At 39.9% G+C, this 23,670-nt stretch overlaps 1 protein-coding gene across 1 annotated transcript in view; it reads left to right on the top strand.

Moving 5' to 3' along the window:
* The window catches only part of CCDC149 (coiled-coil domain containing 149), a gene marked incomplete at its 5' end in the record, with an annotated part of 40,598 nt that overhangs the window by 5,128 nt on the left and 11,800 nt on the right, over nucleotides 1-23,670 (top strand). The window contains 6 exons of the mRNA XM_008936507.1: nucleotides 6,602-6,709; nucleotides 12,169-12,285; nucleotides 13,715-13,887; nucleotides 15,402-15,474; nucleotides 16,769-16,853; nucleotides 18,112-18,256. Of these exons, the coding sequence (XP_008934755.1) occupies nucleotides 6,602-6,709; nucleotides 12,169-12,285; nucleotides 13,715-13,887; nucleotides 15,402-15,474; nucleotides 16,769-16,853; nucleotides 18,112-18,256 (701 nt within the window). The remainder of the gene's footprint in view (nucleotides 1-6,601; nucleotides 6,710-12,168; nucleotides 12,286-13,714; nucleotides 13,888-15,401; nucleotides 15,475-16,768; nucleotides 16,854-18,111; nucleotides 18,257-23,670) is intronic.

Raw genomic sequence — 23,670 nt, forward strand, 5'->3', positions numbered from 1 at the left:
CCCCAGCCGCCCCCCGCCCTGGCCCGGCCGCACCCTGGGGGGAAGCTCTAAGGCAAACTCACCACCTCTGTATGAAGGGCTGTGGGAATCACCCATATGTCAACCTTAATTCAGGGGCTCGGGGTTCAAACCCCAGCATTTCACCCCTGTAATTTCTAGTTTAAAACTCTCCTTATGAAGCTGGTCACTCTGTTGGCAAAGATACTTTTGCCTCATGTAGTCAAGTGGATCCTTTGTCTTCCGAGCAGTTGTTGAGCCTTAGAGAGGGTCCCATGGTCATAAAACCCTTTTGAGGCTCCTAATAATGAGCCTTGTAACATAACGGTGACATAGTCCTAGTGTAGAGCACAGCTTGATAGCTGCCAGACAAAAAGTCTCATTGGAGAACCTGTGTGCATCTTTTCTGAAGGCTGTGGTCCTTAACTCTGTTATCCATGGGTGTCCCAAGGTGACTGATTGAAACCAAGACTGACTGGCTCAGTGATTGTTGGCATCGCAGCAGCATGTTACCCCCTCACAGAGATGCTGGTCAGACAGCTTGACTTTTGCTAATTAATAGGTTCATGAGCATGGTATTTTGGGGCAAGCAGATCATCAGAAGAATCAGAGGTTCCAGACAGGATTATGTTGTGACGTGATACAGGCGGACTTATTTTGATCCTTTTCACTTTCACTCCCAGCCTCTAGCTTAATGTCACAGTTCACTCTTAAAACAAATTTCAGGGACCACTTTATGGGCATATTGGACATCAGCAGAAGAAATTACTAGTACGACTCTTTCTTGCTAATTAATGAATTCTGGAAATGTTGCTAGGCTTGTGCTGAGGCACAGAAGCTACCTTCAGAGTCCTGTGAGATAAAATCTTCAGATAAAATACACTACAGGGTAACCAATCATTTTGTATTTATCTCACAAGGGTGCTGTGAAGATTAATGTGATTTCCTTCTCTCTTCAGAGGGTTTGGAGATGAAAAATACTACGCATGTGCCAAACTTAGACCTGTGTGCTTTGCTCTGGTTTCTAAGTGGATGTGTTTGATTCCCGTAGTGTGAGGTAGCAGGTGGAAAGCAGTGAGATCCTTTGCCCTCGCAACGCAGCAGAGAGCAATGTTCCCATGGATTTGGAAATGTGCCTGCTCCAAGAGCATAGCTGATATAGAGATTTTGGGTTCTGCTCACTGAAACTTGCTGTTCCATTGCTAGGAGCAGGTGGCAGTATGCAAAACCTATAACTTAGTTGCACTAGGAGTCATGCTTTGTGAAATGACGCTGCTCTTTCTTCAGCACGTAGGTTATGCAGTAAACATGAGGCTGGGAGAGAAGAAATGCTGATTATAGATGTGATAGTCTCTCTAAAATTCTCTCCTCTGGTTGCTGTGTTTTACCTTAGTGGAATAGAGACGCTTGTCCACACCCCTGCACCAGAATGCTCTTGATAAATTTTCTGTTAGTCACAACACTCTAAATGTTTAAGGGATTTTGTTTCATTCTGTGCATTAGCTCAAAGTTTAAGTTGTCCTTGAGATCTCAAGGCAGCTAAAATATTTCTGAGAAACCAAGCCAATGAAACAATCTTTTCTTCTAGTATAGTAATCTTTGTATAAATGCAAATTAATTTCTCTTTGGCTACATTCCAGCTGCAGTCAACAAAAACTTGATGCCTATATCAGTTATGGAAGGGACTGAAGTACCTTATTGTACCTTCACAGTGAAGGAATTTCTGCCAAGTAACTTCTCATGATACTGGTAGTTTCTGCTGGCACCCTCATTTGCTGCTTATGATGTATGTTAACAAGTTGCATTGCAAAAACTGGCCTCATAAAGGAGTCTGTAGCTGATGCTAACCTGATTTTGTTTGTCAGCCTTCGGCACGTGCTCTGAGTCTGTGTGGGGAGTGTTTGGTCCTGTACAACATTACGGTAATTGAACACACAGAAAAGTGATTGAGAAGGAGGGAAAAGGAATTAATTTTATGCATCTACTGTGGAAATGGCTTTATGGTTCTATTAATCAGCTCTATAAAAATTCTGATTGCTGAGTGTCTTGAACGTATGTGAGCATGAACAAGACTTTCTTGTTTTGCAAAGCCTTGTCAAGTTTTGACTAGTGTGCTTCTGTGGTGGGATTCGTCCTGGTTCTCAGAGTGGCAGATACTCAGAGGAGGAGAGGATTTTCTTCTTCTCTTGTTTTATATCAAGTGACTGCTTGTCAAGACTTTGATAGTTGCTGTTGTTTTTCTGTGGGGAAAAACAACCCATATTAAGTGTATTTTGTTTAGCATGCCCAGGACCTATAATTTCAGAAGTCTTCTCTGCATGGTTTTTCAACTTGAAGAAAAAAATAATTTTTGCTTTTGATCATAAGGAAGCTAGTTCTAGGGGAAGGTCATCAATTCTTCTGCCTTGGAGTAAACAGTGATTGGCGGTAGGCAAAGCAAATTTTTCTGTATTAATTCAGCCATTGCAATCATATGAATGCACTGGAGGAGAAACTGCAATTAAATTTGCTACCAGTCACACCCATTGAGTGTGCTTAATGTTTCATCAAACTTTTTTTTCTGTCAGCTCTGTGATTCCGTGTTCTTCTTTGTTTGAAGGTGTGGCTGAAAAGCATAAAAGACTGTAAAATGCAGTATAGAAATGCTTGTTTGTATTTAAAAATATTTTAACAGGTAAAGGTATGTTGGAAGTTTCCCTCTGTTCCCCCTTGGCAAGTTACTTTTTCAGGCAATATCTAAAGGCAGAAATTTTTTTTTTAAATTTTTTTTTCAGGTGTTGGCTAAGATTTATGTGCAAGAGAATTGAGAGCTGTACTAAAGACTGTTACTATCCATCATTTTTAAAGTGGTGTGAAGAACAAAAACACTGTGTGTGTGGCTAGATTTGCAAAATTTTTAAAGGAGCCAAATTCAAGTGTAGTGCATAATACCAGAGGTGACTATTTTGAGTTAATTCTTCTTTCTCCCCAACCTTCTTGGGTTATCTGTCAGCAGTGAGCAAAGATCTGTTGCTGTCCAACAGGTGTTGACAGGCTTATGTTAATAAATATTTATAGATATTTTCATCAGTAGTTTCAGATGTTCATCCATACCTGAAGGTAAAGCTGTCTTCCACCTTCTATCCCAAGAACATTCTTGCAAATTTTAACAAAGTCTAAGTGGAAAACGGTGAGGTCTGTGATCCCATCCCCTTGCATCTTTTACTTCCTGGTCTATTCTGATTTATGGTGCTTTGTTTCCCCTGTGTAACAAAGGTAGGCCCTTCTCACTCAGCTTTCTCACATCAGTCTTTTCCTCTTTTTTTCCTAGCTTCTGGTGGGACAGTCTGCTTGCATTTGATCAGAGGAAAAAGGAATATGAGGACAGTTTCTTCTCTCTAGTGCTGCAAGGGGGGTTTGAGCTGCACTCAAATCATACTCCACTGAAAGGGTGGTCAGTCCTTGGAGCAGGCTCCCCAGGGAAGCTGTCACACCACCAAGCCTTTCAAGAGCTCAAGAAGTGTCTGTATGACACTCTTAGTCACATGGTTTTGTTTTAGGTAGTCCTGCGAGAAGCAGGGAGTTGGACTTAATGGTCTTTATGGGTCCCTTCCAGCTTGAGCTATTCTGTGATTCTGTGATACATGCAGACTGAATAAAACCCATAACTTGTCATGCCGTAGAATCTCAAGAATACCTGCTGGAAACAGTGTCGCCAGAGGTAGGCAGAGCTCTAGAAAGATTATCTGATACTGGGCAGTTAATCAGGGACTTCAATGAAGCACTGTCTGGTATTTAGGGTTACAAATTTTCCCTGCACTGAGAGATGGTTGGAGAAACAGTTTCCAGTGCTGTGGGTTGTCGCAGAGGCAAGGAAAGGTGTAGACCTTTGCATCTTCCCCACTCGTTACCCTGGCTCAGAAGTCTCTCTCCGTCAGTACTTCGGAGTTAGTCTTGAACAGTGTGAGTGAAGTCAAGCCTCTGACAGTTACAGGAGTCTTTTTAAGGCTTCACCTAGAACCAAAAGAAACTGTTGAAGAAGTTAAGTCTAGAGAAGCAGAACTTCGCTGATTTTCAGGGAGTTGTTCTCTGTTGCACGGGCAAGTTTTATGAGCTTTATTGTCTGCTGAAGTAACTTGTCCTGAATTTCTAAGTGAAATCTGTGTTTGTTCTATGAATATTGAAAAGAAGTTGCCAGGTGGAAAAATGAATTGCCTTTCTCTTTGCATAGATTTCTCCCTTTTCCTCAAAAAAATACATGCTTAAAGGTTCACGAAGCCAGTCCTCCATTGTTAGTTTTATCATCTTTCAACCATATGGTATGTTTTCTTATGTATGCCAAAGAAATGGTTCCATATCCAGGTGTCGTTCAACGTATCCTCTTGGCTGGCTCTCTTTAAGCCTGGTAGAGCACCTCTGAAAATCAAATATTTCTCCTTCTATACACATTTATCCAAGAGCTTTAATGAGATCTTGCCAAAACCTTTAAAACGGGGAACAATCTAAATTATACGTTGTATGGAACCTCCAAGCCAGGGAAGTGAATAATTGCTAGAGACTACTTCTGTGACATAGCTTGGTTGTTTTAGTTTAACAGAAGTATAATAGGAGCTTTGCATTAAGGACCAAGTCTATACTTAGCTCATTGTAATGCTCTTAGCATGCCTAAATGAGGCTGGTTTATTTTGGTACCTAAAAGTCTTCATTTAAAGTTTCTTCCAAAATCCTTGTCTCAACTATAAAGGTTTTTGTCACGTTAAGTCATTTATATGACTGACAAATAAAATTCAGCATAGAATTGCAATCCCAGAGAAATGGTTTTAAAGGAAATAAATCTGAGCAGGAAGATTTAGTGTAGGCATGGTAATGCCTTTCCTGCAGTTACTGGGAGCCAGGGCTTGACTGCAGACTGGAATCCTGGTGTTGTGGCTGTAAACACTGATTAGCAAGATTGAGTTCTTCCCAGGTGTTGAAATTACATGTGCTATTGCAATGTTAGGAGTTGTTAAAATCCATCATAAAAGGGGACTTTATGAATAGAAGTGTTTCAGAGAGATTTGTGCCAATCATGTGCCTTTTAACTCAGTCTGGTGCTTGAATGGCCCTTATTGAAAGTCAGCTTTCTTAAAAAAAAAAAAAAAAAAAAGAACCTGAGCAGTAGCCATAGATACTTCAGTTTAAATACTATTTCCTGCAAACATGGGTCCTTAGTTTTCTTTCTCCTAAGAAGCCATTAAGAAGTACCTCTCAAAACCGTTGACTGAATGTGTTCTGAAGCTCCTTGATTCATGCAATATATGGATGACTGTTACACCTTTGTTTAATATGTAAGAAAAAAAAAATATCATTTTACAAAAACATATTTGAGAAACCTTTTGCATTGCTGGAATGGTTGCTGTTGTGAAAATAAAACCAGAGACAGCTTAATTTTGGCCCTATAATTGGCTACATCTGTTTTTGGCTATTACACTCTTTTCCCAAATGATTTATTTGCAGTCTTCAGATTTTTCAGTAGTTTAGAAAATGCCTTAATCTTTTCCAAAATTTTGGTAAACCTGCCTTACTTTCTTCTGAACCTTTGGTCTCAGAGCACCAGAAGTACAGAAGCTGTAGCAGTGAATGAGGCTTGTTGTTCATCAGGTAGGATGCATCAGTTTCTTGGGTTATTTTTACTGTTTAAAAGTTTGAAGCTGTTGCTACTTTAGAATTTGGAGCCGGCTTCTTCATATAGTAGTGTGAAAAAGTTCCAGTTGATTATAGTTTAATATTTTATTCCTACAAATGGTCAGATGTGTTGTCAGATCAACGTTTGTGTATTCCTGAGGTATTTTTAGGGTAAAAATATAACACGTGTGTCTGTAGTATTTGCTCATTTTCAGATATCGTAGGCAGGAAAGGAGGAGATTGCACTATTTTTTGATTAGTGATCAAACTGATGGAATTTAATTGTAAAATTATAGACCAGACTGCTTGTCTTGCTAATTTAGTATATTAATGTGAATGATAACTTTTGATGTGCATCATTTGGGGGTGGGTGGCAGGGCTGGGGTGTTTGCTTTTAATTTCTAACTTTCACTGCTATTTTTCCAGAAGTCTACATACTAGCTAACAACACAAGTCAGCCACATTTGTAGTTTTGTGCTACTAGATATCCAGGTACAGCTCCATGTTAGGGTAGGGACTCTGGCTGGTGTCCTCGTCCTTGGCTACAAATCTGCTCTAAACACTGCTAGGGGATGTAATTATATCATAATTATTTCTCAACTGTGACTTTTATCTAATTATATGCAAGCTTAAAACTATTATTTTGTGAAATATTGTGAAAGCATTCTGCATTTTGCTCTTCCCACCAGCGAGGAAACCAGAACTAGCAGAGATGTTTTCCCTTTGTCTTGTATGCTGTTCTGAGGATGTGTATGGACACATGCTGTATGTATTTCCTCCTATTAAAGATAAAGGAACCCTAGTGACTTTTTGTTATCTCTCTAATGAAGCATGAAGTCTGGCTACCAACAACAATAACAGTAAAGATCGTTGGCAGATAAGGAGTAAGTCTAGGATTTCTTTTCAGTCGCCACTTACACTTCTCATAGGCACTAACTTCTGACTGATACTTTTTTTCTAGGCAAATCTTGCTCAGCTACTGAGTGAGGCTCAAGATCGAAATAAACATCTTGGAGAAGAGATTAGAGAGCTTCAGCAGAGACTAGGAGAAGTACAAGGGGACAATAAGGTATTATAAACCTTTCTTTTTTATCAGTAGGTGGTGTGGAACATGTAAACTGATGGATTTTTGCGTTTACTTCTTAGGAGAGCAAATAAAACAGTGGGTTACAGAACTTGTAGAATACTTTGATTACAATAAATGATCAAAACAGAAGAACAAGAAAAGCTTGTACAGGATACCAGTAAATGCAGCTTATTACATATTTGCTGCTTTTGTTCTGCTGTCCTTAACTATGTATTTTGCAGCTAGCCTTGCTTTAATGATGTCAGACTTTCTCCCCTTCTCTCCTTCTCCATGTATTTTATTGCTGGTATTTCCTCTCACAAATGAGTACTGATAAGCATGTCTTCTTCATCAGGGAGTAATTTTCAATTTTTTTTTTTTTTGCATTAGAAATGCGAAATTTTAGTAGATGTTAAAACCACCAGGGGAGGCATAATTTTTCCCTTCAAAAATACGGAGCAGTTGATCATCACAAATTTATATAGTGAGCTTTGTATTAAGCCCTCATCCTATTACCCTTACATAACCAATTTACTTTGTTGCTAAATTTAGCAAGTTATATGGAACATTGCTCAAAATCTGCCATTTGGTATTAATCAAACTCCTGTTGTCTCTGTTAATTGAAATATTTAAACTCAAGCCAAATGTGTGTAACATTCACAGCTGGAGCTGTATGTAAAAGTACATTCAGAGATCAAACTAGTGAGGGGTTGAATTTGAGAGCTGAGGTGGTTAACGAAGTAAAAAATGAAATAATGAATGATAACTTCCCTCCCTTAACTACAGTATTAAAATTATGGGAGTTAAAACCGTGAATTAAAATAATGCGGCTTTTAATTATTTGGGTGTTTTTTTCCTTTATTTTATTTTAAACATAAGTATATTGTGATAATGCAGTTTTATTCATTATCACAAAGAACTTGCTTGAAGGTGTGCAGGGAGCTGAGAGAAGGTCAAGTGAGACCTGAATTTGTAGTATGCATAGCATTTAGTGTCACTTGCTCAAGTCGTCAAAGACCAGCTTTCCCAGTTGTTTTTTTTTTTTTTATTTGCATGTTATTGTTTGAAATATATTACAGTGTAGAAGACAATGCCTTGCAGTTCTCCAGTACCAATATTATGCCATACAGTCTTTCCTGAGGCAGTCCTGAACAGACAAGAGGGTTTTGTAAGTACAAACAGAACACAAAGGTAGTAAAACTACAACATATTTAAGTATCAAGGTTGTGCACCTATTCTAATTCCTTATAAAAATATGATCTTGGTAACATGGAGACGACGGGTTTTGTGATTGAACTGGCCTGTTTAGATTTGCCTTCGCAGATTAACTTGGTATGAGCTGGTCATCTCTGTCACACCTGTATTCTCTGCGTGAATTTAAATTCACAATCTTCATAATGAAAGGAAGAATAGAAAAAGAGTTATTCTGCCCACCATCCCTCTCTCCAAAAGGTGCAAAATAGTGCATCACTAAGTGAAGAGGGGGAGGAAAGAACTGCATCAGACAGGGATTAATTTAGACTACGATTTTCATTTTTGGAACACATTCTTCACTTTCCTAGTAAATGAGAAATAGAGCTTATTTTAGAGTCAGGTTGCTGTTTTTTGAAGTGCCTAAAAAAGCATTGCCATGTCTCTGAGGGATTTAACACTCTGCTCTTCTGTCAGATTTCGCTCCCTCCTAGCTTTGGTGATAAAATTCTAGGCTTGCTCCGAAGCTGTTCTGTTCATCAGCTCTCCTGTACTGGCAGCTGGGTTGATTCAGGCACTGGAGTCCAGATAATGCATGGTATATACAAAAACAAAGAACCATAATAATTTGCTTGTTCTTACATTTTTTTTTTTTCCCTGCTTTCTTTTCTCTGCTTTTTCCAAAGTGAGGGAGGGCATCCTGCCCAGCTGGTCTACGTCAACCTTACTTCTGGCAAGAGCTGAACAAACAGCTGCTTTTGCAGCAAGTGAAGCTGCTTATGGATGAACAATTCTGCCTCTGTCTGAGCAGGGGTGACTCATGCAGGCTTTGTCACTGAGTGGCAAGAGCTTTGTAGGACTAAAAAGAAAAAAACTCTTTAAATATCACACATAAGCTCTATTGATAAAGAATTGTTTTGATAGCTTGACATGTTTTTCACTGCTTTAATGTTTGCTACTAGTAAGATACAGTCACTTGAATTAGTAAAAGAGCCTTAAACTGGTGATTTTTGCTTGTTGTTGAAATTGTGTTAAGTATATCGTCAGTTAGGCAATAAAAAATTACTTGCATTTGGTTTAACTGGACTAATTTTTTCCTGTAATTTCAACTGGAATTCTGTGGGCACAAATAAAACTTCTTCAGGCAGTGTCTAGAAGGATTTGTTGCTGCAGTGTGAGAAACACAGCAACAGTTCGACTGCAGTGCTCCAGCAACAGATATCTAAGAGTATTTATTTTTATGATTGATCACAATCTCTTATCTGTTCTGACACATGAAAACTATTCTGTGATAGTTATTTGTAAATCTTTTTATATTCTAACGTTCTGGCAGCAATGCTGGGAGAACAATTACTGAAACTTAGAAGAGGATAGTTAGGAAGTGTAATTCTCCATTGTAAAAGGGTGAAAATGGAAAGCAAAAGAAAAACTGGAGGCTTCTGGAAGACTAGCTGACTCAGTTGCCTTCGCTTGAATTCCTACCCACGCAAAGAAACGGTTTAGCAGGCTGTGGAGGGCAGAGCGAAGCGAGAGGGAGCTGGGTGGGAGACAATGGCGGCAGAGTTACTGGCAGTTCGCTGTTGCGCGGCAGATGATGGGTCATGCAGCAGCCTTGCAGGGTGTTAAACGTGGTGTGCATGCTGTGGCAGAACTGGGGCCTGAGGTGGCAGGTTTGCATAGTTCCGGGCCGCTCTTCAAGATTTTGTAGGCAATGTGGTGAGAACAGTTGCTGTCAGTGACTGTGGCTAAACGTGGCTTCTGCCTACCACGAGGAATTTGTGTGCTTGTTTTGCTTTTCTTTCAGCATGTTTTGTCAATGGTCGGGAGTGTGCAACTTTGGCACAGGTATTATCTGTAGGCTCCTAGCCTGCACAGCAGCTATCACAGTAAAACCTGTTTGGGGCCGCTGCAGAGTTGCTACTTCATAAATAATTATTTTAGTTGACATTGGTTAAGAAAAAGCTGTGATACTAAAATAATAAAGACTAGTGGCTTGTGGCACTGAATTGTTTTTGCTGATGATCTCTGGGTTCTTGACAAACAGGAGCTATCTCTGGTAAGGTGCCATTAATTTAAATCCTCTCTGCCGTGGCTGCTGCTCACAGAATCTGGAGGGGTGCTGTTAACTTACTCTCTGGCCGCAAAATGAAGTTGAGCAGTCCTTTCCTCGGTGACTTCTGCATGACAGAAATAAAAATACAGCAGCCAGAGGGCAGGTGTATAAAGTTTATCACAAAGCACTAATATAGGAAACAAACCCTTAACCCCCTGGCATAACACTTGGTGTCCCTCTGGGTCACAGCATTTTCAGTGAAGAATTTTATAGCAGGTGGTGCTGCCTCATGAGAAATTCGCAATGCAGAATTAAAGGACTTGGCCTGTTCTGCCCTGTCAACTCTCTGATTGGCTTACTGTCTGGAAGGAGCACTCTGTCATTTTATGGATCAGTATTTTATTTTATTTTATATGTGTTTATAATGCTGCTTTTACTGTCTGAATTTGGATTTCTGAAGCATTCTATTTGTAACACTTGTACTTTTTTTTTTTTCACCTCAAAATTAATAGTAAATAAAGAGTTCTTCTTTCATTGGTAGGCTGTTTGACCTTGCAGGTAATCATTGCCTGCAGCTGTCGTTCCATCTTGTGTCTGAGCCCTCCCGGGCTGGAGGAGGCTGGCCGTGGGGCAGGGGTCGCGGCGCTGAGCCGGCTCCCAGCGCGGTGCTGGGCGTGGTGCAGGAGTTCTGCTCCGCCGGGGCGCTGAAGGCGCCGCTGAAGCGGGATTCCCCTTCCCCTTCCCGGTTTTCCTCAGCAAGACTGAGTCCTCAAAATGTTACTACCTGTGTTTCTCACTGCCTTTCTCACTAGCAAGAGGTTCTAGAAATTAAGTTAATCGAGGTGAATTGAATCACCACACCTTTCATTCATCAGCCTTTCAGCACTTAAAAAAATCCAGTCCCATAGCTATGAAGCCATTCCAGGATTTATTTGCTAGTGGCCTTTTGGACTTACTTCTTTTGATAAAGAAATTAATAGGAATTAGATCTCCTAGGATCCATTCAGCCTTACTAACTGTGCCGTGGTTTGTACTTTCCCTGTGGGGACAGGGAAATGTGGTTTGCCAAAACCGGTTGCTTTTGGGGGCACAGGTTCCCTGAGCAAGTGAACTGTTTATCAGAACAAGTTGTATGAGCTTTAGTGACTTGCACTGAACCCGAGATGAAATAAGTAGGGAGGATGATTTTGGTAGTCTGTCTTGCATCAGCAGGATTTTAATTGGCACATTGCAGCTCTGGTGACTGGCATCCCATAAATACCAAAGATAGATTTTAATGTACAATCTTCTACTTCAGAAGATTGATTTTTTTTTTTCTAACTCTGCAATATAATGATGTACATTAATTCCTTGGTGCAGGCAGAGATACGGGGCAAGTCAGGCTGATTATTGTGGTGGCTTTCTCTAGTCTCTGTGGAGCTCCTACAAATGAGGCCATGGGGAGGCAACACCTCTGCCTAGTTGTACTCAGTATGAACAAGGGTAAATGTTGAATCCTTTACAAGGCTGTTATTTTAAGACTCCATGATGCTTGAAAAGTAGTTGCTTTTTGCTTTGGATTTGGAGTATAACAGCATATTAATTCAAGCTACACTGTTTTCAGCACTCACAAAGCTCATGAGTTCATTAGATGTTCAAGCATTTTGGCCAAGTCTTTTTGTTGTTGCCCCATTTTTTTCTTTTAACATGAATTATTTTTGTGAGTAGATGGAAAAAATATTGCACAAGTGAATGTATTAGCAGATGTTAATGCAAATTCTGCACTAATGTAGCACAGTGGGATTGTAAGTGGTATCAGTGAATGGAGCTGGGCAAGCCACTTCATGCCTTCGTATTCTTAAGTAGGAGGAGTTCTCTGCTGCAGAGAATTTTAAGATTTACTTATGAAAATGGCTCTCTGAGAATTTTCTAGTTTTAGTCTGACCAGAATTAGTTCCTGTCACTCCTAAAGAACATTGACCACAGATCTATGCTCTTTCATCGTTTGTATGCTCTGATGACTATTGTTGCAGGGTCTAATTCAGCTCCTGTTGATGCTTGGACTGGAACTTCCACTGAGAACAGAATCGAGCTGTCAGCCTCCAAAATTCCCTCTGGTTTAAATAATACCAGCTGTTTGGCCTGAAATCTATGACAGCTTTACTCTTTCTAATGCAGATGTACTCTGATGCTACAGCCTGTGCTCTCTTGCTTACAGAATCTGTTTTTGTAATCACAGCTCCTTCGAATGACAATAGCAAAGCAAAGACTTGGAGATGATGAAGTTGGAGCTCGCCACTTTGCAGCACATGAGCGGGAGGACCTTGTTCAACAGCTGGAGAAGGCTCGAGAACAAGTAATAACTCAATAGGCATATACTGTCGTATTTTACAGAGCTAGTGCAGTTGCAAGTAAATGACTGCTTCTGTTATGTTTGGAGGGCTGGTAGCTCTTTAGCATTGCAAATGGCGGTGAAGGTGTTGGGATTTTTAATTAAATAGTTTTTATTGAGCACTAACTTAAGCATGCATAGGTGGTTTGACCCAGGTTCCTAATGTCAGAAATTCCTTCTCTAGATCATTGATTCTTCTCTTTTTATAATGTGCAGCTACAACTTAGGAGAATTTAATGTTGTCAGGGAATATCAGTGAGGCAGACTCCTTAGTGAAAGCTGTTACAAGTATTCAACACAACATGCGGTGGCTGATGCGGCTCCTGAAGATACTCTCTGAATCAAGTTTTCCATAGAAGTGTTGTTAGTCTCCTCTTCCTCCTGCCTCTTAGCAATTTCTTCCCCTCTTTTGAAAAATTCTTTCATCAGATCTCTTTCTCCTGCCTGCAGTTGATACTAATACTATGTACTGTACAGCATGTGATTCATCAGACCCTTTCCCTAATACCAGTACCTCACTTTCCAGACATTTTGGGGGGGTTCTGTTGTTCCCACAGTCATTTCTACTGATGTCAGTTCCAGCATGAATGATCCAGGAGGAGGTGCACATTTCTTGGTTTCCAGTCTTCACTCAAGTGCAGTGCTACTTCAGCTTACCAGAAGGACTGTTCACTGCACTTGGTCTTCTTCCAATGTGATTATCTCTGGTATCTCTGTTACTAAGCTCACATTGTCTCTGTTCACAATCTTCTGTTGCCCTTCCTGGAATATCAGTGTTTTCTGAAGTGCCAGTGGAGGCTTCTCAACTCATTGCAGACTTTTCTCACACTCTCCATTTCCTCACCTTGGAATTTTGAAGTTCTTTCATATTTGACTTCTTCACCCTATTCCTGAATAGTAAAGCTGACTCGGTCAACCCATGCTGGCTTATTTTGTACTTTTTTCAGTTCTTCTTCCCATTCTGTGGAACTTCATTGCTGAAAGTCCCATAATTAGTATACATTCCCCCTTACAGACTTTTTATTCATCCTCCAAATTTGCCAAATTGGCAAAACTTACTGAGTTAGTTCCTCGAGTCCTTGAAACTATATGCTAAAACCAGCTTGCTATGTTTGTAGCAGAATTATAGCGTGAATTAAGGTTTCATTTGCCATTGTTAACATTTTAGTTGTTTTCTAGAGATTTTGTAAAACAAGTCTAACTGGTAATGTTACTTAACTCTGAATTAATGATATAACACCAAATACAGGAAAAGTACTGGGGCTTATAAGCGTTGCAAAGACTTTTGACTGTCCAAAATCAATCCTGTTCAAACATGCAGTGCTTGTTGCTGTTTTCAGTTAATCTGTTGCTTAAACTTCACAGTAGTCATACAGCTCTCCTTTCTTCTCAGATTGAGACTTTGAGATACGACCTTCAGGCTGCACTGGATGAGTTACAGGATGTGAAAGAGGAACGTTCCTTTTACCAAGATAAGTCTGACAGACTAAACCAAGAGCTTAATCACATCTTAGGAGGGCATGAAAACCGTATCATTGATGTAGATGCTCTGTGTATGGAGAACAAGTGAGTGCCTTGCCAAACCTTACTGTTTCTCTAGAACAAGCAGTATATTGCTTTAACAGGGGCATCAGGAAGTCAGTCACCAAAAAAAAAAAAAAAAAAAAAAAAAAAAAAAACAAAACAAAAAAAAAAATCCAAGAATAAAAGTTAAGAGATTTTAGTAATATGTTTTGTCAGATTTGTTTGTGCTGTAGCTAACCACCAAGTACTGTTGAGAAAGTTAGGCTGCAGGAAATTACCAGTGTTTTATTTGGCTACAGAGATGTCAGCAGTGTTCCCAAATAGAGCTAAACAAGGAAAAGGGAGAGAAGTGCAGACCTTTTTGTTCCCATCACTGTATGGCACCAAAAGCAAGAATATTAAAAATCATTGTCTTCAGAAGCTCATAGTGAGCTGTAAAGGGCTCATCTTGGATTGGAAACAGGGACTTTGAGTACCCTGAGTTAACAGTTTCAGACATAATTCTCACCACAGGGGGAGGTTGTCAACATGGAGTGATTTGCCAACAAAAGTTGCTGGTGAAATCACCCATGTAGATATTCTTTCCACTTCCTTGGGAAAAGTGTGTTTTATGGTCTCTGCTAAGGATGACAGAGCGGAGTTGCTGACAGAGCCATAGCAGGTACCTCCCTTAATGTCAACAATTACCTTAAAGTGAAATAGATCTCAGAAGACACTTTCCATTTACAGAGACTTGTGCTTCAAGTCAGAAAGTGTAATACCAAAGGCATTACTTCCTCCCAGCAACTCCAGGGTTTTTTTTTCTGGTTTGCATGGTCTACAGAGTTCTGTATCAGTTTAAGCCCTCTGCTTCCTGACAGTGGTATGATTTTATTCTGTAAAATAGTTAAATTGCCACAAACTCTAATACAGCTGCAGTTGCACTACTTGAAAGAGGATCTTTTATAAACCTTTTATACATGAAAAAGATACTTTTTCTGTGTGGAAATCGCCATCCAGTCCAAGTGCATAAACTCTGTTAGGAAGAACTGTAGTGTTTCGACTAATGGTATACAATTTTTCAACTATACTGTTAAATTTTCTACTTTGTGACTGCTTTGTAATGAGAAAGTGCCATGTAAGTGATGGATATTGCAATGCAAAAGTTCTGCATAGTTGAGTCTTGTGTTGACATATATACAAATCTTCATGTGTCCATCTTTGTAGACCTTCAAGTACAGAGGACACGAGTAAATGCTTCCTGACTATTTCCTCTGCACATAAATACATCCTGTTAGCTTCCCTCCCCAAAAACCTGGGGACTGATATAAAATGGTTGTGCAGCATGCTTGACAAATCTGACAGAAGGGCAGCCTCCCTTTCTGATGCAATTTGTTTCCCTACTTAAAGTTTTATGGGGTCAAGAGCAGTAAGATTTTGTTATTTTATCCCTCACAGAACTTCAGAGGGAAAAGAACACTCAGTAGTTCAAAGAGAGGACGTGCCAGATAGTATAGAGGAGTGCTTGAAGCAGTACTTGAAGGTAGCATGTAGTAAACCTTACATTTCTTTTTCAGGTATCTTCAAGAGAGATTAAAACAACTTCAAGAGGAAGTCAACCTTCTTAAATCTAATATTACTAAATATAAGGTAAGATCCTCTCAGTGTTTTTCGTTGTTCACGGAGGTTTTTGTTCATTCTCGTTTTCATATGCATTTAAAGAACAAAATTGTGTCTTCAAAGAGAAATTCACCATTAACATTCTGGCATGGTCAGTCTTCCTTGTACGTTAGCTGATGTAGTACAAAGCAATACCCATTAAAAGTATTTTGAAAAATGAATTCAATACCTTTTTCAAGTTCTGTGGTGGAACCGTCCTCCTTCTTGGGGGGTGATCAGCCCTTGAGCCTGCTGGTAGGTGAGAAGAAGCAGGTCACACAGTCTGTGGTGAATGACTGCAGCTGTGTGGCCATGACAAGCAGGTCTCGTCTCCCTGTGCCCTGATGGCCACACTAGTTCTTCATGTGTCTTAGCGATTAGTAAGTGTTCATTGTCCTTCCATACCTGGGTTAAGATACATACACCATTTTGCATGAAACCTTCAGGACTGAATCCTGAGGGCAGAATATTCTTTCTTTTTCCTGAAGTCAGGCTTTCTGTTTTCTTCTGCATGTGATTCTCGCATGTGGGAAGAGAGAGCTGCCTGTCAGGGCATGGGGAGAGTTATCTTAGGACTGTCAATAAGCCTTCTTACATTTAGATGACTGTGAAGCAGTTGCAGCACTAACTGCTTTTTGTACATGAGCAAAGCTCCTCGAAGTACCAAGTTCATTTCAGTGTCCAATTACAGTTATGTCTTGGGTCCCTCAGAGTGTGAGTTAGTTTATCAGTGAGAACGGAGCATCTGGGTGGTCTGGTGGGTTTCACAGAACTGTAGTTGCTTTGGAAGAGCTGGACTTCTGCACATCAGTTCTGCTGCTAATTCTGAAAATCAGTATTTACCACTAAAAGGGCTTCTAGAAACTGATAGAGTAGTTTAAGCTTTCCCTTTGAAGCCTATCCAAAGAAATGCCGGGAAAAGTCTTGATTTTTTTTTTTTTCCCCAACTGCTGTTCCCTACAGGACACTGCAGTATTTTCATGGACATTCAGCAGATTATTAAAAAATGGACAAGTCTTCAAAATACCTTGGGGGAAGTGGGTGGGAGAGACTACAATAAAGTGATTGCAGTGAGACAGAAGGAGTTTTTGTAACATTGCAAAGACTATTTTGGCTGGAGATGATAGTCCAGGAGAGTCACACTCCCATAAGCTAATATGGGTGTAAGCTCTAGGCTCTGCAGAATTGTTCTGAGACCAAAGTCTAACATTCTAGATTGTTTACTCCTAATGGAAGGATTTGTTTGCTACTGTTTTTCTAAATAAAGTATTTTTTGTTTCTTTAGAATGCACTAGAGAGACGAAAAAATTCCAAGTCTCATAGCAGATCCGGTAGCAGTGCTCTGACTGGAGTCCTGTCTGCAAAACAAGGTATTGCATAAATGCAGCATGGTGTTGTGTATCTCACTGAATTCCTTCCATCTTACCTGTTAATTTCAGTACCCTTCCTGCACCAGCCAACTGAAAATCTTACTTCTCTTTCCTGTGTATTATAATGTGCTAGTTTATGTCCTTTCTTCAGTTGACTTGACAATATAAAATTTGCGTCTTGAATGCTGCTTCTCCTTTTGCTACTCTTTTGCTATTCAGTTTCTCCCATCAGCTTTACCAGTTCTTTTTTTTTTAATCTCTAAACCCCTCTGCAACTTTGACCCTGACAAATCATTTCTTTATTCATCTCCTTGCTCTGATAACAATGGCAATCACAATTCATATTCCTATGAAAAATAGACTGGGTGGTAGAGGAGGGGCCCTGTTTTCTGCTACTGTTCTTGGGAGCTTTTACATTCAAGTGTTTTGCAAGAAATCCTTTTGTCCCATGTTTCTTCATGGGCAGCAAAATGGAGTAATCTCTTTTTCCCCTTCAAAGAAAATATCAAGATTAGTAAAGAGAAGGGAAGAGAAAATTCGTTGAGCCATAGAGTATACCTGACACTTTACAGTTTTGGTGTTGATATATTCATACACACACACCCCCCAAGATAAGTAACGTTTGTCATGGCAAATTGAAACTCACTTTTCTCTTTGTGACTTCTCTTCTGTCCTCTTCTCCATGTACTTGCATACAGACCCAGATGTGTGGCTATATATATATATATCTAAAGAGGCAGGGCTAGATTCTAGTTACAGAAGTTAATGATACTAGTGAACTTCCTGATGTGGTTGGGAGGTACAGGCTGCAGAGGGAAAGTTCGTGGGCAACTCTATTTTCGTATCAGTCTTAAATAACCTAATGGATATAGTAATTCTGAAAAGTAATATAAAAGCTTCCTTGTAGGCTTGTGGTTTAAAGTAAGTGGGAGAGAAATAACCTATTTTTACAATCTGTAGGCCTGTAGAAGAATTAGTTTTTTCCTTCTGAACATAAATAATTTTCCAAAAAGCAGAAGTTTACATAAGATGTGTCTGCCTATACTTGTTCTGGCAATTGGTGTGCAATAACAACCAGCTTAGAAAGCGACCTTCTTCATGCCAGCTAGAAAATTTCTGATCTTTTGGCCTTGTTAATTGAAGGGAAAATATATATGTGTTAATTTAAGTAATGAGAATCGTTCTTTAATGCTAAGTAATGTTTGTCATGTCTCTGTGCATGAGAAGCCAAAACTCATTTATGTTTTTAACATTATAGTCCAAGAGTTGTTGTCAGAGGATCATGGATGTAGCCTGCCAGCCACACCACAGTCCATTTCAGATCTCAAATCACTGGCTACTGCGTTGCTGGAAACTATCCATGAGAAAAACATGGTCATACAACACCAAAGGCAAACCAACAAGTAGGTAACATGGCTCCTAAGTAAACAGAATTTACCAAGCTATGCAAAAGTCATAGTTTTAAGGAATTTTCAAGGAAATAGGAAGGAATGTACATTTTAACAGAGAGATAATTCATAGTCATTGTTAACTGGTAGGTTCTTTAGTTTTTAAGATATGTGTTCAGAGAAAAGTTGCATTTTCAAAATAAAGTCTGGGCTTGACAGGGACTTGTCTGCCCCTGCTAGGCAAAGACTATTTTATGGCTCGGGTTTAAGAAAAACTGTAATAACATAGGGGACACTTCTAGCAGGTAGTCTTTAGGGAGGGATAAAGAAGAGCTCCTGGGAGGAAGGACACCCTTGAGCTGGAGGAGAAGGTAGGTGATATTTGATTGTTAATGTAGGAATTTGCTAATGAACACTGGTGGGAATAGTAAATGTTGCACCTAGGAAGGGATCTGGAAAGGTTTATTGTAATATTTATCACAGGCCAGCAGCGTATGTGTCATACAAATGATAGCTGTTGCTTCTATAGTAACTTGGCCAAAAGTTGTAGGAGATAAACATAGTTGGATTGCTACTATGTGATTTTTTTTTTAAACCTGAACTGAACTTTCAAGGAGAATTTCTTTATTCTTAGCTGTTCTACTCGTCAGTAGAATTCTTTGTGTCTTGCACAGCTCCTGTCATGGCAGAATATAATATTTTTTTACACATTTTTCTGGCATTCTGATGTTATTGTCAGTGTTCCTTGATTCTGTGCTCAGTTTTGCATCGGGGTGTTGTGGTTTTTTTGGGTTTTTTTTTTGACACTGAGTCACTACTAGTAATCAGAGGTTATTCAGGCTTCTCAAAACCACATCAGGACCAGATGCCAGAAACAGGCAGACATCTTTCATGAAAGGAAGGAGCAGTTCTGAAGTAAACTATTGTACTAGAATAGATTATTCATTTTGAAAATTGATAACACTGACACTAGGCAGACTCTGTTGCATAATTCTCAGTGATGTGGCAACAGGAGTGGAGGAGCAGTTTATAGCCATTCTTGAGAAACCAAATGCCTAATCAGCTAAAGGGAGACTAAAGCAGTGAAAATGTAGCCCGGATCTAATGATGGCGGCTCTGTCAGTTCATCTCTGTAAGTGTGTCATGTAATGCAAGAAAAGTTTCTGCACTGAGCAGTGCTAGTGAAGGGCTAACCTCTGCTTAGTCCCTTCTTACTGCTAATGTAACATCAGGAGGAAAACATCTAGAGAACAACTCTTGTTATTCCATGTATAACCAATCTTTGCCTTTTACATCCTGACACTGTACCATTGCCTGTTGTTGTAGTTTGAATACTCTTGCGTACCAGTAAGCAAATTTTTTCCTTTATTTTGTATCTTTCTTTGATCACATGCAGACTTTTGCTCTTAAATGTATCATTGTGGTGATGGCTTTACTTTCTTCTGATACCATTGTCTTGCTGGCTATGAGTTTTCTTGAGATAAGCCTTCACAAGGAGATTTCAGTTCATCTGCATGCCAAATTGGTCATACGTAGCCACAGGAGTAGAGCTTGAATGTGTGAACAAACTAGTGTTCTATGCCCAGAGAAGATCAGAAGATCAGGTCTTGGAGGGAGGTCACAGCTACGTCTCTTGGTCAGGAGTGTGTCCAGAGCTGTAGTGTTGTATTCCGTTCAGGATGCTTCAGGGGAAAAAAAAAAAGAAAGCTAAATCCTGGGGAGTTTGAGTGGAGTGCCTCAGCAACGCTCCTGTGTGGGTGGAGTGCTCATTCTTTTTGTAACCTTTGGCTTTAGTCGGTGTAATGCAGCTAGCTTTTAAGGAGCTAGGAGGAATGGGAACTACTTCAAGTAGAAACACCTAAGACACAAAAGAGTTGAAGTGAACAAGGGAAATGCAGGTAGGACTTCAGGGACATCCTTTATTTGAGGTGCATTAGCTTGTTGGGGTCACTTACTTGCCATGTAAAAAGAAGCAAAGACTGTTGACTTCTGAAAATGGGGAAGACACTGCCCACTTTTTGGCAAAGGTTAGAGGAGAGAGTGAGGGCAGCACACAAGTGAAACGGACAGGTCCACTAACTGGTACTAGTAGAAGATGCATTCTTTCATTGAAGACATTTCTCCATTCAAGGTAGGGAGTTGAGAAGGATGTGGGGCTAGAGAGAATTGTAATGACAAAAAAATTTGTGTAAATGAGAAGGCAAAAGTCTTCTCACTCACCCCTCTGTCCTGCTTGCTTGCCTTTCCCTGTGCAAAGAGCATGTCATGAGGCCACAGTTATGTTTTGAGATTGTTGTGTGAAGAAAGTGAGTTTTACTGGGTAAAGAACGTGAGATTTTGGGGTGGTTGCCTCATTCAGAGAAACAGTTCTGATTTTGCTATTTGAAAGATGATTGACCTATTTGTGATTCTGTTCTCAGTAAATGATGCTGTTCAGATTAGGTGAACTTATTTTCCTCCAAACAGTTAACCTGCTCTAAAGTCAAAATCTCTTTGTGGCTTGCAGTTTGAGATACGACTATCTAAGTTTACAATAGCAGAATGGTAGTTTTGCTTTCTGATTAACTGAAGCAATAACAAGACAGTGGATTTTTTCATGTAGATTAAAATTTGAATGTGCTGTTGAAGTTGACTTTCTGTTGTTATGCTGTTGTTAAAAACATCCGTTGCCACTTTCTCTTGGAACAGACACACTGTTATTATTGCTGCTTTTCTAAATATGTGGCATGATAAAAGCAGCTGTGGGAGTATGTGCATAGAAACAAGTAGGCTAAATCCAGCCTTCAATTTTTAGCCCCACTTAAAAAAAAAAAAAAAAAAAAGTTGTTGTTTGGGAGGAAAACAAAATTCCCTAGGTGACTGGTAGCTACTACTGCTGAGTTTAAGTAATGTCCTGTGTTTTTCCTCTCCTCACAAGCATATTAGCTTAATTTGAAAAGGCAGTTGTAAATGAATTCTGTATGCAGTAATGTGTTGCAAGATTAAATAGTTACATAAATGCAAAAATAAACAGTCCTAACCCTGCCTAGCAAGTCAATAAAAATCTTTTTTTTTTTCTTCTGCCAGCAATAAACCATTTATTAGATGTTCTTTTTAATGCAATTTGTTCCTGAAATTGCCAGTATCCATGCAAGCCAGATCAGTGTAGAAGCTGCTCTGCTGCTTAGACATGTTGCACTAATTTTCACATTTCCAACTTGGGCAAGCTTGGCCATGACCAAGTTTATAAAAAGGATTGTGTCAGTCTGAGTAAATGTTTAATGTGATGTGCAAAACTAGATATGTGACCGTGACAGACCCAATTTACACATATTTGGGTGCTTGCATCTGTATGAGGGTCATATGTCTTCTGCAGCAAGAGCTAAATTGAACATGAGGTGAACAGAGCTGGCTAACAGCAGAGCTCCCTTCAGATTATGGCCATGTATGTTGGGAAGCATGGGAGAGCCAGGAGAGAGCTTCTAAATTCAAGTGGGAGCATTGCTGCTGTTATGTGAACAACACATTTCTGTAAAACCTTATCCTGGAGGAAGGTTTAGATTGACTCTCGTGTTGCATTAGACACATGATTGAGGACAATAGAAATAGCTGCCAGCACCTTTGTCCTTAACGTGATCCTTCTCTGTTAGTCAAAAGGATCTGGTCCATTATGGCTAGAGATAAAAAGAAAAATAGATTAGGAAATTTGATGCTACCAACCCCTGTAGTCCCTTTAAAAATACCTACAGTTCTAGGCCAGCTCAGTCTTCCCACGGCACATATGGAGGTAGCGAATTATCTGGAGGTCACAGGGGAGAGGAGGGAATGGGATCAACCATGCTGTGTTCAGGATTGCTTTCACATCTATTTTTTAAAATACCTTTCTATAAGAACTTGCAGCTTTATGTGGGGTACATTTCTCTCATACTTGTCTTCAGATAATGTGGTTTGAAACAAACTAGAATCCTACTCCTCACGGAATATATTTTTCTCTCTTCTTGAATGAAAGGAGCAGGGTTAAGTATTGTCCTCGCTCTTTGCCAACCGCTGCTCAGAGCCACAGAATGATCCTTCTGTGTGAGAACCTGCACCAAAAGTTAAAAATAGCTCAGCGTGCCTTCTGAGGATCCAGAAGGAATTATCAGGCTGTATTTTCTTCAAAACCTTTAGAAATAGTGTGGTACAGCTGATAAGTTAATTAAAGAATTTAAGAGAAGCAAGAGAAGAATGACTTTGCTATTGTTGTCTGAATAACTAGAGCAGTAGCAATAACTGAACCTGATGCAGAGCAGTGAGTTTCCTTCTGTGATACAGCTATCCAACAGGGAGGGCAGTATCTTTCCCCCCTTTTCTGCCCCAATAAGTGAACTACTTATGAAAATAATAAGGATTTTTTCTTTTCCTGGCAGAAGTGCTAAATTTATGACCCGTTTGTGGTGACAATCATCAGCTGAACCAACATTGCTTTGTCAGCTCCCTGGCTGAGCTAATGGGATGCAGAAGAAGTCTTGCATCATCTCTCTCAGTTCCTGCCCCTCAAGGCCAGGGGAACTCCACGTCCTTCAGCTGACCCCTGGTGTGGCCTTAGGCAGGGAGATGGGAGTAGGCTCCCTGTACAGGAGGTAGAGCTTCTCAGAAGTTGTTCTGTGCCTTTCCTCGTGACCTGTTGCTGGATGTTGCCCCATACACTGGGGTATGGAAGTAGAGTTGTTAGGGTTGAATCTCTCATACCAGACAGAAGCATTCTGAAAGCAAAATCTAGACTCGAACAGTTTTGATTGCCGTTGGAGAAGACAGCAACAGATCCATCATAACCTTGGTAATCTATTTGATTACTGAGTTTCAATGGGTAAAATAAACATAACTGCTCCCAAATGTCTCTGCTTGTAAATGTGAGAGACTGTTTGCTTCTTAGCTGACATACACCCCTGTACCTCTCAGTGCTTTCTTTGGTATGTATTTATCTTTCCCTTTTACATTCTCTCTCTCATCTTGATATTTTTATAATCTTTAAAATACATAGAGGCTTTTATTGTGTCATGGCAAAGCCCTCACAGCCAAGTTTTCAAAACCACTTTGTCCTTTTTAATCAATTTTTCTAGCCTCTTTGATATTTGCTGGGTTTGCTATCTTCATGTCCTTCCCGGATTCTGCCATCTTGTCAGTAATGACATTCCCAGTATGCTCAAATGTCTGCAGCATAAAACCTTCACTGGAGAGCACGCCCTGCAGTATTACACAGCTCTGGTGAGCACAGGAAGATACTGTTGCCTTGCTGTGCTGTGATATGCTGCTTCTCAGCCTTTGGTTCAAATTTAACTGACTTATCCTGTTGCTGTAATTTGATGAGTAAAACTTGCTGTCCATTATCTCTGCTGTCATGTTTCGAATTGCTGCCTCATCTGGGTTTCTCCCTGCATTGAGTATTGTTTGGGATTTATTTAAAGACT

This window comes from Merops nubicus, unplaced genomic scaffold (assembly GCF_000691845.1).
Source record: "Merops nubicus isolate BGI_N331 unplaced genomic scaffold, ASM69184v1 scaffold6670, whole genome shotgun sequence".
In the NCBI taxonomy this organism is placed as follows: domain Eukaryota; kingdom Metazoa; phylum Chordata; class Aves; order Coraciiformes; family Meropidae; genus Merops; species Merops nubicus.